Raw genomic sequence first — 15,577 nt, forward strand, 5'->3', positions numbered from 1 at the left:
GGTTATTATTACTACTACGATTGCATTGATGCTTCCTCTGTGTGCCTCGAGCACCACCATCTTTCCCCACAGAAGGACTGGAAGTGCCCCTCAAGCAGGTGGCCTTGGGAGATGGGATCTATGGCTTTGAGTACTGCCCTGCTGTGCCCGGGGACTACCTGGTCTCCATCACTTGGGATGGGCAACACATTCACCACAGGTAAGGCTGACATAGCAAAACGATGTGAACAGGTGGGAGAAGGAAGGGAAAGAAGTAGGGAAGGGATGCTTGTTCAGGATTTGGTTTATACCCTGCCTTTCCTGCAAAAGGAGCCCCGGCCAACCTAGGCAGAAGGCAGCATTCTTTGGAGAGGCCTGGGACCCCTTCCTGACCTCTTTTTAACTGGAACTTTCTTAGGTCCAGCTTGAGAGTCTCTGTGGCCCCACCAAGAATCCTGGGAACTATAGTTTTCCCCTGGAAAGGGGTGCAATTTGTGGGATCCTCAACAAACTACAGTTCCCAGCATTCTTTTTTGGGGGGGGAACATGTGCATTGAATATGCTTTAATTGTATAGTACGGATCCACCCTAAAAGCTTTTATTCATGCCAATCAATAAAATTGTAAATAGAACTAGTGTGGCTTTCTGACCAGAGATGTTATATTGTAGGAACTATTAATGCCTCCATGTTCTGGTTGCCACAAGATCCCTTTGCGGCCATCGCTCATCCACAAGCCTAGGGGCTGAGGTTCTTTCACACACACCACAATAAAATATTTGAGGGGGCTGCCCCCCCAGTTGATAGGCATTGCCATTCAAATGGTGTTCATGCACCCCGTCATGTGATCAATTATGTGAGGCGACACCTGGGCTCCCCATTCAACTTGGCACCCCTGTCGCCAAGGGCATAAACGTATTTCCTCACACTACTGAGGCTGGGTTAGTAATTATTATTATTATTATTATTTATACCCCGCCCATCTGGCTGGGCTTCCCCAGCCACTCTGGGCGGCTTCCAAAAAAATATTAAAATACTATAATACATCAAACATTAAAAGCTTCCCTAAACAGGGCTGCCTTCAGATGTCTTCTAAAAGTCTGGTAGTTGTTGTTCTCTTTGACATCTGGTGGGAGGGCGTTCCACAGGGTGGGTGCCACTACCGAGAAGGCCCTCTGCCTGGTTCCCTGTAACTTGGCTTCTCGCAGTGAGGGAACCGCCAGAAGGCCCTCAGCACTGGAGCTCAGTGTCCGGGCAGAACGATGGGGGTGAAGACGCTCCTTCAGATATACTGGACTGAGGCCGTTTAGGGCTTTAAAGGTCAGCACCAACACTTTGAATTGTGCTCGGAAACATACTGGGAGCCAATGTAGGTGAAAGATGTGCACCTGTTCTGTTGACCTGTATCCGAGATAGATAAGGTACCTCCAGAATGTGATTCAGTAATGTACTGTCAAATTCAGATTGCAACATTGAAGTTGATTTGGCGCTGTTGTGGATTAAACCCGCTTCCCCTCCAAAAGCACTGGGGGAAAGCTGGGGAAAGGCTGGGGAAAAGCACTGGGAGGTGTCAGATAACACTTGCTTTGACGCAACATCATTTAACTTCCCTGAAATCAAATCAGGATGTTCCATAAACAGCCGGCGTCCCTGTAAGCTTTGTCAAAACAAACCAGACATGTTCTCCGGAAGCTGATAGCTGAATAGATATCACTGGGCAGATTTCATCAAGGCTGTCCAATTCTGGAATTAATTTCTGACCAACTGGAGGCAACAGGGACAATTCCGCTCAGGGTCAGCCCAAGACATTTTGCTACCCGACAGAGAAGAGCAAATCACACACACGCACACCAGTCAAAGCGCACCCCAAGTTATTTTGGAATCCTATAAGGACCTCTTCCTTTCCCTAACTGGAAAAAACACAGCTGTAATAAATAAAACAATTTGAGGCCCTTTCATGATGCCAAAATTCATGTCACCTGAGGCAGCCCTATAGGTGGAGCTGGCTAATTGTAGGGCTCTGTCTCTGCATTTTGATGGGGGGGGGGATACAGATATTTCTCAAACAGGGGAGCTTGTACAGTGGTACCTCGGGTTACATACGCTTCAGGTTACATATGCTTCCGGTTACAGACTCTGCTAACCCAGAAATAGTACCTCAGGTTAAGAACTTTACCTCAGGATGAGAACAGAAATCATGCCCCGGAGGCACGGCGGCAGCAGGAGGCCCCATTAGCTAAAGTGGTGCTTCAGGTTAAGAACAGTTTCAGGTTAGGAACGGACCTCCGGAATGAATTAAGTACTTAACCCGAGCTACTACTGTATTGCTGGTGCTAGTCTGAGCAAGCAAGCTCTCCTAGTGATCAGTTTGTTGCATTTGATTTTTGTGACTGCCAGCTGAGTGTAAGTGTGTTTTTTTCCTACCTTTAGCCCAGTCAAGGTAAAAGTGAGAACGGAATCCCCAAACCTTTTAACAAGCTTGGTAAGTTGACTGTTTTTGTGCTGGTTTTTTCTGCTTGGCCACAGGGAGGTGTGGGGTGGGGACTCCCGGCCGTAGCAATAGTTTGGAATGGGGATTGACTGAGCTGATTTGACAGGAAATCGCCTCAAGTAGTTCAAATGGAGAGGTGAGGAGGTATGGTTTTGAGAGAGGAAACATTTAACTTTTATCTTTCCATTCTCTTTGCCAGATAGCGGGTGCGTTAATGATGTACAGTTATATCCCTAAGATGCTGAAGAAACCCTGAAGAGAATCTTTGTGGCCTTTTGGGTTGAGGCATCAGCTTTCATGGAATAGAGTCTACTTCATAAGGTGCATGAAGCGGTGTGTGTGTTGTGCTAAGTGCTTACTTTGGTGCTACTTTTGGATGTGAAATTATTGGTGAGCTTTAAATGTTGATATATGTCAAACGACTTGCTTTCTGTAGGGCTGTGGCAATATACAGTGGTACCTCTGGTTACGAACTTAATATGTTCTGGAGGTCCGTTCTTAACCAGAAATAGTTCTTAACCTGAGGTACCACTTTAGCTAATGGGACCTCCCGCTGCCGCCGTGCAATTTCTGTTCTCATCCTGAGGTAAAGTTCTTAACCCGAGGTACTACTTCTGGGTTAGCAGAGTCTGTAACCCGAAATGTTTGTAACCCATGGTGTTTGTAACCCGAGGTACCACTGTACAGTGGTACCTCGGGTTGCATATGCTTCAGGTTACATACGCTTCAGGTTACAGACTCTGCTAACCCAGAAATATTACCTTGGATTAAGAACTTTGCTTCAGGATTTGAAGAGAAATCGTGCTCTGGTGTCACGGCAGCAGCAGGAGGTCCCATTAGCTAAAGTGGTGCTTCAGGTTAAGAACAGTTAAAGGTTAAGAATGGACCTCCGGGAACAAATTAGGTACTTAACCCAAGGTACCACTGTATCTTTCATTGCTATTGTATTACTGTATTTGGGTTGCACTCGGCCAATTTTTACTCTGAGTAAGACCCATTGCAATTAATCGCCATGGCTTGGTTCCTTTCGTTTCCACGGGTGTATTCTGAGAAAAAGTTGGTGGACTACAGCCAGTTGTTTTATTGTGAACTGCTTTAGACCGCTCCTCTTCATGTGAACTGGGTATTATCTGTTGGAAATAAAATACATTAGCGACCGAACCTCGGATTGCTCTGCTCACCAACCCCTTGGCAATCCACCTGCTGCATCAAACAGCACCGCAGCCATGATGGGGCTCAACTGGACGACAGTCATGGGAAAACTCAACTGTCTGCTGCTTTGGTGCACTTTCGCTGACTCTCAGGAACAAGGTGGATGATCGTTAAAATTAAAGACAACATACCCTCAGCATAAACAGGATGTTCTTTGCCTCTTGATAAAACATGGAGAAAATAATAACATCACAAAGCATATGGAATTGTAAAACATTGTTTGAATGTTTCAGACGAATGTGCTGGAAGAGCAAGGGTCCCAGCCATACTTTCCTCCAGGTTATGGCAACCAAATGTGAAATGTAATAAAACTGATGTAAAACATGTCTCATGGTGCAGTTCTTGACCACTGTTCGGCCCGGACACGGAGGTCCAGCTCCAAAGGCCTTCTGCAAGAAGCTCTGAGGGCCTCACTGCAAGAAGTGAGCTTACAGGGAACCAGGCAGAGGGCCTTCTCAGTAGTGGAGCCCTGCCTCAAGAAGATAAAGAAATACAGTGGTACCTCGGGTTAAGTACTTAATTCATTCTGGAGGTCCGTTTTTAACCTGAAACTGTTCTTAACCTGAAGCACCAATTTAGTTAATGGGGCCTCCCACTGCCGCTGCGCTGCCGGAGCACGATTTCTGTTCTCATCCTGAGGTAAAGTTCTTAACCTGAGGTACTATTTCTGGGTTAGCGGAGTCTGTAACCTGAAGCGTCTGTAACCCGAGGTACCACTGTACACAACCTTTAGAAGACATTTGAAGGCGACCGTGTATGGGGAAGTTTTTAATGTTTGATGTTCTGTTATGTTTTTATATGTGTTTGAAGCCGCCACTGTCTCTTACCCTAACCTACATCACAGGGTGAGGATGAAATGGGGAGAAGGAAAACCCTGTACGCCAACTTGAGGTTATAGCTGTCAACATTTCCCCTTTTTAAAGGGAAATTCCCTTATTCCGAATAGGATTCCTCGCAAGAAAAGGGAAAAGTTGACAGCTATGCTTGAGCTCCTTGGAAGATGTAAAGTGGTAGAGGTAAAAGGACCCCCAACTGTTAGGTTCAGGCGGACAACTCTGGGGTTGCAGCACTCATCTGGCTTTATTGGCCGAGGGAGCCGGCGTACAGCTTCCGGGTCATGTGCCAGCATGACTAAGCCACTTCTGGCGAACCAGAGAAGCACACGGAAACACCGTTTACCTTCCCTCCGGAGCGGTCCCTATTTATCTACTTGCACTTTGACGTGCTTTCGAACTGCTAGGTTGGCAGGAGCAGGGACCGAGCAACGGGAGCTCACCCCGTCGCGGGGATTCGAACCACCGACCTTCTGATCGGCAAGTCCTAGGCTCTGTGGTTTAGACCACAGCGCCACCCGCGTCCCGTAATGTTGCATATAAATGTAATGAATAAAGAAGTAAAACAAGGCATTTAAGCCATATGCCAAAGTTAGATTGTTCCACAAAAAGGGCAACCCATGAAATTAAAAAAAGAAACTTGCGCTTCTTTTGACATGCACTGGCCAAGATCAGCTATACAGTGGTACCTTGGGTTAAGTACATAATTCGTTCCGGAGGTCCGTTCTTAACCTGAAACTGTTCTTAACCTGAAGCAACACTTTAGCTAATGGGGCCTCCTGCTGCTGCCACTGTGCAATTTCTGTTCTCATCCTGAAGCAAAGTTCTTAACCCGAGGTACTATTTCTGGGTTAGTGGAGTCTGTAACCTGAAGCGTATGTAACCTGAAGCGTATGTACCCCGAGGTACCACTGTACTACGAAGGGCTGCCTGCGGCCAATGAATGAGGCAACCACAAAATCGCGATCCCCAGTGTCATCTAGTCCAACCCCCCTGCTATGCAGGCGTCCAACCTAAAAAGGAGGCGCGTGGCTGAAGGAGCTGTGCTGCCCCCCGGCGCCCAAACCCGGATTAGCAGGCTTTCAGTAACGATACGCGCACACAGCCCAGTGCACCTCCCAGGAAGGAGCAATCCGAAAGCAAACCTCCACGGATCCACCCACTTCCGCTGACTTTCCGCAGCGGGCGGAGAAAGCCGTGGGAATCCGCGGTGTTTCCCCCCCCCCCCCGCGCCTCGCTCTGGGATTGGACGAGGGGGCTTCCTGGAACGTTCCTGAGCCGCGCCAGGTCCAATCAGAGGAGCCGCTCCGCGCCACCACCCCCTGCGACAAGAGCTGCCTTTTGTTTTGGGCTCAGCTTTGCAGGCGCGGCTGTTCCTCGTTGCTCCTTCACTGCAAGGTGAAAAATCCGTCGGTGTTTTTTTTGGGGGGGTGGCAGGGGGGGTGCAATGGTTTCCGCGTGGACTCCCACCTCGTAAGCTGTTGCTGCCAAGCGGCGAAGCAGGCGGCGGGTGCCCCCTCTGCGCTGAATCGGGTGGCATTTTAGGGTGGGGTGGGGCAGATGCAGGGCCGGATTGAGGTCAGATGAGGCCCTAACCAGCCTTTCTCAATCTGTGGGTCCCCAGATGTTGTTGGACTACAACTCCCATCACCCCTAGCTAGCAAGGCTCAAGGATGATGGGAGTTGTAGTCCAACCACATCTGGGGACCCACAGGTTGAGAACCGCTGCAAGGTAATGGGCCCTTTATATGTCCAGCTGTCCTTTGTCAGCAACAAATTGTCACTGTTTTTTGTGTGTTGTGTGTTGCTGGGGTGATGTCTAATACTTGCTTAGTTATTTTACATATTTCTCGTATGGCTGTTGTCCAGAACTAGATTAGCTTTTTTGAGGTCTCTTTAGTTTGGTTAGCTTTTAAGGCTCTGTCGGTTGTAACTTATGCATTCTCTGGCGTGCGTTTCGAAACTCTCTTTATTTTCCTCCCCGTCGTTTCGATAGATGACTGGCAACAGCAGCGGGGGCACCAGCAACGGCCGCAAGGGCCGTGGCATTTCGTGGCGGCTCCAGGAAACCTTGAATCTCCTGGACATCTGGGGAGAGCAGAAAATCCAGGACCAGCTCCGCAACAGCCACCAAAACATAGACTTTTTTGAATACATTGCCCAAAAGATGGCCACGCGGGGCCATCGCCGGAGCGCCCTGGAGTGCCGCTCAAAGACCAAAGTGATGAGGCTGGAATACAAGCGTGTGATTGATCACAACTCCAAAGCGGGGAGCAGCAAGGTGACTTGCCCTTTCTACGAACAGCTGCACCGCATCCTCCAGGGCAACGCGAGCATGAAACCCAGCCGGGTGGGGCGAACCCTGAGTTTCCACCTGGTGCCGCAGCCAGAAGCAGCGCAGGAACAGCCGCAGCCGGCAGCGGAAGAAATCATCCCACCGGACGTTCATGTGGTTAATGTTGGAGAATACCTCAAGCAAGAGGACTCTGGTAGGTTTCCACAGCCACAGCAGCCCCGAGTCCTGCTTACGCAATTCGGTCATTTTAATACAGTGGTACCTCGGGTTACATATGCTTCAGGTTACAGACTCTGCTAACCCAGAAATAGTGTTTCAGGTTAAGAACTTTGCTTCAGGATAAGAACAGAAATCGTGCTCCGGTGGCGCGGCGGCAGCAGGAGGCCCCATTAGCTAAAGTGGTGCTTCAGGTTAAGAACAGTTTCAGGTTAAGAACAGACCTCTGGAACGAATTAAGTACTTAACCCGAGGTACCACTGTATTTCTCCACACCAATATTTAGCGATACCTGCTCAACAGGATCATTTCTAGGGGGGGAGTTTGATTGGCAGTATGCATTACGGCCTCCTGTTTCCTTTCTCAAGAGAAAATTACCTCAGTTAAAGTTTTGCTCTGCAGCATACAGTGGTGCCTTGGTTCTCAGACTTAATCCGTTCCGGAAGTTGGTTCCAAAACCAAAGCGTTCCAAAACCAAGGCATGCTTTCCCATAGAAGATAATTCAAAATGGATTAAACCATTCCAGACTTTTAAAAACAAACCCTAAAACAGCAAGTTAACATGAATTTTACTATCTTAACCAGACCACTGATCTATAAAATGAAAGCAGTAAACAATGTACTGCAGTCACACAATCAATGAGTAGCTGAACTGGGTTCCACACAGTCACAAAAACACAACAAAAAGAGCTGCAAAAACAAAAGCGCAGAATTAGCAAAGACAGACAGACCTCAGCGTAACACTCAAAACGAAAGTATGGCACTCAAATCAAAATGTAACACTCAGAACGGAGCACGTTCAGCTTCCGAAAAATGTTCGCAAAGCAGAACACTTACTTCTGGGTTTGCAGTGTTTGGGTTCCAAGTTGTTTGAGTACTAAGGCATTTGAGTAACAAGATACCACTGTGCATGAATAAACACTATTGCCTGTGTTATCTTTTTCAGTCCTTGGTGGGACTGAAATGAAATTTGGGGGGTCAATGTTTTTTTACCCGTTTCACTAGGCCAGCCTTCCCCAATCTAGTTTCCCCCAGATGTTTGGGGCTACATCCAGTAGTCTAAACATGGGGGGGCACCAGTTTGGGGAAGGCTGACCTGGGCTATTGGTCATTTTTACCTGGTGATATCCTATTATTTTAGCACCTGCCATGTTTGTTGAGGGTCGAGTGTTCAGGGGTTGGCAAAGGTTGGCTTAGAATCAGTTTGATTCCCTTCCCCTTTTTCTTTTTCCTTTCTCCTCCTATGAAGAGATTGCATCCTAATGTTTTAATGTTGTAGCTTAATCTTTTAAATTGTATTTTAATCAACTTGTTTTTATTATTGGCTGTTAGCTGCCCTGAGCCCGGTCTTGGCTGGGGAGGGCGGGGTATAAATAAAAATTTATTATTATTATTATTATTATTATTATTATTATTATTATTATTATTATGAAAGAGAAAAATTTGAGCCACGTTTTTTTAAAGAGCATTTCTTTATTATTTTCTTAAGTTGCGTTACAAACAGAACCAGTCGTCTGAAATATTTGTATAAGAAGTAAAGCACCACCCGTGTCTTGGGAACGTTTCTCTGTGTCTATTTCCTTTAGCTGTTTTAACTTTGACTGTAATCAGGTGGGTATTTTTTCCCTGCTTACTTTGTTCTCCAGATGACACAGGAATGGTGACTGGGAATGGCACTGAGGAAGACACGGCAGAGGCTGGGGAGAACGACATGGCAGCGATGAAGGAGGAAGACAGCAATGAAGGCAGTGGTAAGAGTTGGCCCCTTGAACTGTGTGTTTGGTGGGTGTGTTGCTTTGCCCTGTGGGTGCTGGAGAAATTGCGGTGAAAATATTCTGCATGGTAACTGTGCTATGAATCTTTCTGCTGTTTCATTTGCAACACTCGTATCTTTTTGTGCAACAATTTTTAAAATAAAAAAACCTGTGCATTTCTGTTGTGCAAACCCAGCTCTGCTAACCTTCTTTGGTCTCAGATATTTCTGCTTTGTTTGTCTCCCTGCGTTTTGCCACAGGGAGAGATCTGGATTATCAGAGACCCCAAGTTAACCAAATAAGCCCCTCGCATCAGGATGCCCCCGTCAACACAGGTACGTGTTGTCCAAATATAACTCTTGGTTTTGTTTTGTCTGCAACATAAATTTACATTCAAGAATAGTCACGGCTGCTGTTTTTACTGTTCTTGCAATTGGTGTACAGTCATACCTTGGTTTTCGAACAGCTTAGTTCTCAAACGCCACAAACCCGGAAGTGACTGTTCCGGTTTGCGAACTATTTTTGAAAGCCAAATTTCCGACGGGGCTTCTGTGGCTTCTGATTGGCTGTAGGAGCTTCCTGCAGCCAATCAGAAGCCGTGCTTTGGTTTCCGAACATTTTGGAAGTCAAACGGACTTCCAGAACGGATTCTGTTTGACTTCCAAGGTATGACTGTAGCCTTTGCTTTCTTTTGTTACCATAGTAACAATTACTAAGTTTTTTCGAACTCTGTAGTTTTAGTCTGTTAGTCGCCTGGAGACTATTTTCACATTAGATGACTAATAAATAGATGATGATAATAATATCGGTTCAGCCATTTGAGACGGATGGAAGAATTCATTGTGATCTGTGCTCAGTTAATCAGTTGAAGAAGTTCCAGCAGATCTGGATTCTTGAGTACAGTGGTACCTCAGGTTACAGACTCTTCAGGTTACAGACTCTGCTAACCCAGAAATAGTACCTTGGGTTAAGAACTTTGCTTCAGGATGAGAACAGAAATCGCTTGGCAGCGGCACGGAAGCAGTGGGAGACCCCATTAGCTAAAGTGGTACCTCAGGTTAAGAACATTTTCAGGTTAAGAACGGACCTCCAGAATGAATTAAGTTCTTAACCAGAGGTACCACTGTAATGTGGAAAGAGCTTTGGCTCGGTTGCATCAGGTTTCCTGGGAGTGTTGAGAGTGGTGTTGACCCATGAGAAAAGCCAGCAGAGTTTGAGCCCAAAGTGTCCATAGCCTCCCCTTCTTCTTTCCATCAAGTCTTTTTCACACACACACTCACTCACTCACGGTTGCCAGGACATGGCTATAAGAGACGAGGCCTTTTCCTTGACCTCATGCTACCTCTTAGAAATGTAATGCAATGGAAGCGCCTCTGCAATCCGCCTCTGGCTCAGAGCCAAGAGGGGCATGCTGGCCTTCTCTGCCCCCTGAGAAGCAGAGGAGTTTGGATTTGATATCCCGCCTTTCACTCCCTTTAAGGAGTCTCAAAGCGGCTAACATTCTCCTTTCCCTTCCTCCCCCACAACAAACACTCTGTGAGGTGAGTGGGGCTGAGAGACTTCAGAGAAGTGTGACTGGCCCAAGGTCACCCAGCAGCTGCATGTGGAGGAGCGGGGAAGCGAACCCAGTTCACCAGATTACGAGTCCACCGCTCTTAACCACTACACCACACTGAGCTGCAGGTGGCTGGTGCAAACTGTTCCAACCGCAGGAAGGGGTGGGTTCTCTGTTGCTGATGGGTTTCTGAGCAGAGGCTGGACCTCTGCTGCAGTACTGTCATGGTGAACGTTTACTAAAGACAGGAAACCTCTCATAGACCTTTTGCACCAAAATGAAAAAGAAATAATGACATTTGGATTTGAGAATAGAAGATAATGGTTTGTAGAAAGTGGCTTTATTAGTGGCTTTATACTGGAGTGGATGAAGTGAATAATGTTTACATATAGTGGACAGGGGGAAAATCAGAAGTTATTTAGCTTTTTAACTTTTTTCTTCCTTTTTTCTCTCTTTCTCTTTCACTTTTTAATTCCTTTTTCTTTATATCTCTTTCTTTCTTTCTTTCTTTCTTTCTTTCTTTCTTTCTTTCTTCCTCTCTCTCTCTCTCTCTCTTTTGCTTTTTCCTCTTCTCTCGCCTCTAGATTAATGCTTTACTTTGGACAAAAAAAAAAAGATATTTGACAATAATCTTTTTATTTTTCTTTATAAACTAATAAAAATTATTATTATTATTATTATTATTAAGGAATGCTGTAGTACTTGATTTCCTGCCTTGGTAGGGGGTTGGGCGAGATCATCTGACTCCAAATAATACTACAGTGGTACCTCAGGTTAAGAACTTAATTCGTTCTGGAGGTCCGTTCTTAACCTGAAACTGTTCTTAACCTGAAGCACCACTTTAGCTAATGGGGCCTCCCGCTCCCGCCACACAATTTCTGTTCTCATCCTGAAGCAAAGTTCTTAACCTGAGGTACTACATCTGGGTTAGCGGAGTCTGTAACCTGAAGTGTATGTAACCTGAAGCGTCTGTAACCCGAGGTACTACTGTACCTGTGTGGGCGTGCATCTTTTGACAAACGGTTGCTTCCTTTGTTGTTGTTATTATTATAAAAAGTTAAATAAAAGTAAATAAGTAAAATAAAGTTATCATTTGTATTTCCCCCTGCCCTCAGAGCCGCCCGTGGCCCACCCGCCACCAGCCCCATCTCCCTTGGCTGATTTTGCCATACTGCGGCCCAAGAAGAGGAAAGGGGCCGAGACTCTGTTCCAGGAGTTGCTGCAGCAGTCGAGAGAGGAGCAGGAGGAGCTTCTCCTTCAGATGGGCCGCGACAGAGAGGTGGCGCTCAGTCTCCTGAAGACCCTGAGGCAGGATGTGGCCGGGTGCCGGGAGGAGCGGAGGCAGATTATGGAGACGATGCGCGCCCACAGCGAGATTCTGAAGGGACTGGCCGCCAACCTCAGCAGCCTCACCGATGCCTTTGCCAGCCACCCGCAGGCCAGGACACCTCGCCCCGGTGTGCCCAACAGCGCCACGGCCCAGAGGGGCCACGCCAGGTCGAATGACGAGAACTGCAGCCCGCGCAGCCCCCTCCGTCGGTTGCACTCCAACAACCTGTCCTCATTGCTGTTCCCCGCCAACAACACGCACCACATGGCCTAGCCCTGGAGAGACCAAAGAAATGGCTGCCGCGAACACTTGTGTTTTTTACCAAGAGACGTTTTCCAGTAAGTTTTTGAAAACAGGTTGTTGTGAAAGAATGGGTAGCTTGAAATAAACTTGTTGCTGAAAAAGGAACTCCGGATCACCTGTTTCTCTGCAGGCCCATTCGTCCAACTGCTTACAGCGCAGAGGTGCCTTTCAAAGGGTGTCAAACCGCCCTGGTCCATTGGGAAAGGCAGGAGGAAATCATCCTTTAGTTGGGAGCCCTTAGGTGCCTAGCTAGTGCTTCCCGTGGATGCTGAAACAACAACAACAACAATTTATTTATACCCCACCCATCTGGCTGGGCTTCCAACAAAATATTAAAATACAGTGATACCTCAAGTTAAGTACTTAATTCGTTCTGGAGGTCCGTTCTTAACCTGAAATTGTTCTTAACCTGAAGCACCACTTCAGCTAATGGGGCCTCCTGCTGCCGCTGCGCTGCCGGAGCACAATATCTGTTCTCATCCTGAAGCAAAGTTCTTAACCTGAAGCACTGTTTCTGGGTTAGTGGAGTCTGTAACCTGGAGCTTATGTAACCTGAAGCGTATGTAACCTGAGGTACCACTGTACCGCAATGCATCAAACATTAAAAGCTTCCCTAAACAGGGCTGCCTTCAGATGTCTTCTAAAAGTCTGGTAGTTTTTTTTCTTTGAGGGCGTTCCACAGGGCGGGTGCCACTACCGAGAAGGCCCTCTGCCTGGTTCCCTGTAACTTGACTTCTCGCAGTGAGGGAACCGCCAGAAGGCCCTCGGCTTTGGACCTCTGTGTCCGGGTAGAACGATGGGGGTGGAGACGCTCCTTCAGGTATACTGGACCGAGGCTGTTTAGGGCTTTAAAGGTCAGCACCAACACTTTGAATTGTGTTCGGAAACATACTGGGAGCCAATGTAGGTCTTTCAAGACCGGTGTTTTATGGTCTCGGCGGCTGCTCCCAGTCACCAGTCTAGCTGCCGCATTCGTCCAGCTCCTGGCTTAATTATTATTATTTTTTGAATTTATATGCCAAGGAATTCAAGGTGCTATACTGAGTTTTCCTTCTTCCCGTTTCCTCCTTCAACATTCCTGTGAGGTAGGTTAGGGTAAGAGATGGTGGCAGCTTCAAACACATATGAAAACATAATAGAACATCAGACATTAAAATCTTCCCGATACAGGGCTGCCTTCAGATGTCTTCTAAAGGTTGTGTATATCTTTATCTGAAGGGATGGCGTTCCACAGGGAGGGTGCCACTATTATTATTTTATTTATTATTATTGATGAAATTTACATACCGCCCTGTACCCGGAGGTCTCAGGGCGGTTCACAAAACAAAATCAAAATATAAAACCATCAAATACCTAATCAAAATAAAAACAACAACCCAATAACCTCACCCCACCCCCATTTTAAAAGGTCAATCAACTGAACCAAAGGCCTGGTTAAATAGGAGTGTTTTTGCCTGGCGCCTATTGGTGTATAGTGAAAGCGCCAGGCGGACTTCCCTGGGGAGAGCATTCCACAGACGGGGAACCACCGCAGAGAAGGCCCTGTTCTCGTGTTGCCACCTTCTGGACTTCTTGAGGAGGAGGCAAATGAAGAAGGGCCTCAGAAGATGATCTCAGGGTCTGGGTAGGTTCATATGAGAAGAGGCCGTTCCTGAGGTATTGTGGTCCTTAACTAGAGTGTTACGTCTTCCCTCTTGTTTTCTCAAACAGTTTCTGGGGTGGTTTAACAATCCCTCTCTCCAGGGAATGGTCGTTTGTGGAATAGGGATCTCCCGGCAACACTTTTTAACACATTTCCCAGGATTCTTGAGGGAAGCCATGCCTGTTTTAAAATGGTGGGACACTTCTCTAAATGTAGAGAGTCTTGTGTATCTGTGGTTGCTGTTTTGTATAATTTGTTCCTTTGGAAATAAACAGTTAAAGAGCAACTGCCGCAGAAGAGCTATGGAGTTTCCACCCTGCGGTGTCTGTTTCTCGTAATCACCAGCTTTCTTTTTCTCCTAAGTTTCAGCTTTCCTGGGCTGACCCTTTGAACCACTTGGTAAAAACAGTTGCAGGGGTTAATGATGGTAATTTTATTATTTGTACTCTGGGTTACCCTAGCCAAACTCTCTGGCTTCCAGCATATAAACAAACATAATTAAGCATTAAAAACCTCCCTATACAGGGCTGCCTTCAGAAAACAACCATCGTGTTATCATGGAAACCAAATAGAGCTGGTGAGACCATTTCAGTCCTGCACAAAAACATATACGCCCAATTTTCCAGGTGTCTGCTGTGAGCTCTAGCTGGCTAATCCACCGACACAGCTTTTTCTACCCTCAACTTTTATACTTGCAAGCAGCCTGGAAGCTTCAGAGATCTTTGACAGACCACTTCATAAAAAATATATTTATTTACAAATTTTCTATGTCACCTTTCTGTGATTCTATGAGAGTGGATAGGGAAGGGGTTGTACCATTGCAGTGTGGCCTGGGGCTGGTCCTGGGTTCACTAAGGTGATTTGAGGGTATGGATGAGGAGCATCTCAAGCTGAGCCTACCCGATTCACACTTTCTGAAACAGCACAAGAACTGAAAGGCAGCCATCCTTTGAAACCCGCGCTTCTCCAGATTTTGCAATGCAGCTGTCCATTTGTGCATGCACTGATGTCAAGTGTGCATACAAATGCGTATAATGGGTGGGAAAAACATACACATAATGCTTTACGTTAGGCAAAATTGCTTTGCAAAAATGTATCTATTTGGAGAAGGGAACATTAAAATGCGAATTAACTTTCACGAGTCATTTAACAATAAAAACACCAGAAACGAATGTGGAGAATGGAGCTTGAGATTGGAAAAATAAGAAACTGAAAAAGAAATTGAGACATTTGCCCATCTGTACTTGATGGACCTTTGTACCTGGGTTTTAAACATGCAGCTGGAAAGTCCCAAGTTTACAACTGAGATTGGAAATGCCAGGCTGAAGGCCATAAAACCTTTAGTTGGCCTTACGATAAATCATATAAACCTGAAAGCGGCAACAAGAGAAGTGCCCTTGAAAAATGGGCTGTTTCCCTCTAGATTGGAGCCCAATCCACATTATACATTTCAAATAGCACCATACCCCTCTAAAACCCTCTAGAATAGCACCATTTCCCCTCATAAAATCCTGGGAACCGGAGTTTGTTTAGGTTTCTGAGAATTGTTAGATGAAACGAACCCTGTTCCCCTCACAGAGCTTCACACAGCTTCCTGTGGGAATGAGAGCTCTGTGCGGAGACCTAGAGATGTCCTAGCAATTCTCAGTCACCTGTATCATAAACTACAGATCTTTTACGGGGTTCTTTTGAGGAGCTAGCCATGACTGTTCTAAAGCCTAGACTGCTTTGAGTCAATAGTGCAGATGTGGCCTTTGTTCCCGTGCAAACCAATGGGCCTGAAGTCATGGCACGTGGTGTCCCATTGATTTCAGTGGGAACAGACTACAACTGGGCAGACTGGGGAATTTTTTCTGCCTCCAAGCCCCTCTGAAAAAAGGGTGCCTCGCTGGCTGGCTGCAGAGAGCGCAGCTGAACTGATTCTTGGAGGAAGTGTCGATGTCACCTGTCGGCTTTCCTCATTGACTT

General features: G+C 46.5%; 2 protein-coding genes across 2 annotated transcripts in view; one reads left to right on the forward strand and one right to left on the reverse strand.

The window, feature by feature from the left end:
• LOC128409053 (zinc finger protein RFP-like) overlaps window positions 1–15,577 on the reverse strand; it is a 203,179-nt gene that overhangs the window by 20,630 nt on the left and 166,972 nt on the right. The window lies entirely within an intron of this gene.
• On the forward strand, window positions 5,624–12,072 carry LOC128409099 (uncharacterized). Its single transcript, XM_053379314.1, has 5 exons — window positions 5,624–5,911; window positions 6,510–7,002; window positions 8,672–8,776; window positions 9,040–9,114; window positions 11,450–12,072. Exons 2-5 carry the CDS (start codon window positions 6,510–6,512, stop codon window positions 11,935–11,937), a joined length of 1,161 nt encoding a protein of 386 aa, XP_053235289.1. The 5' UTR covers window positions 5,624–5,911; the 3' UTR covers window positions 11,938–12,072.

Source organism: Podarcis raffonei, chromosome 2 (genome assembly GCF_027172205.1).
Source record: "Podarcis raffonei isolate rPodRaf1 chromosome 2, rPodRaf1.pri, whole genome shotgun sequence".
NCBI classification, from domain to species: domain Eukaryota; kingdom Metazoa; phylum Chordata; class Lepidosauria; order Squamata; family Lacertidae; genus Podarcis; species Podarcis raffonei.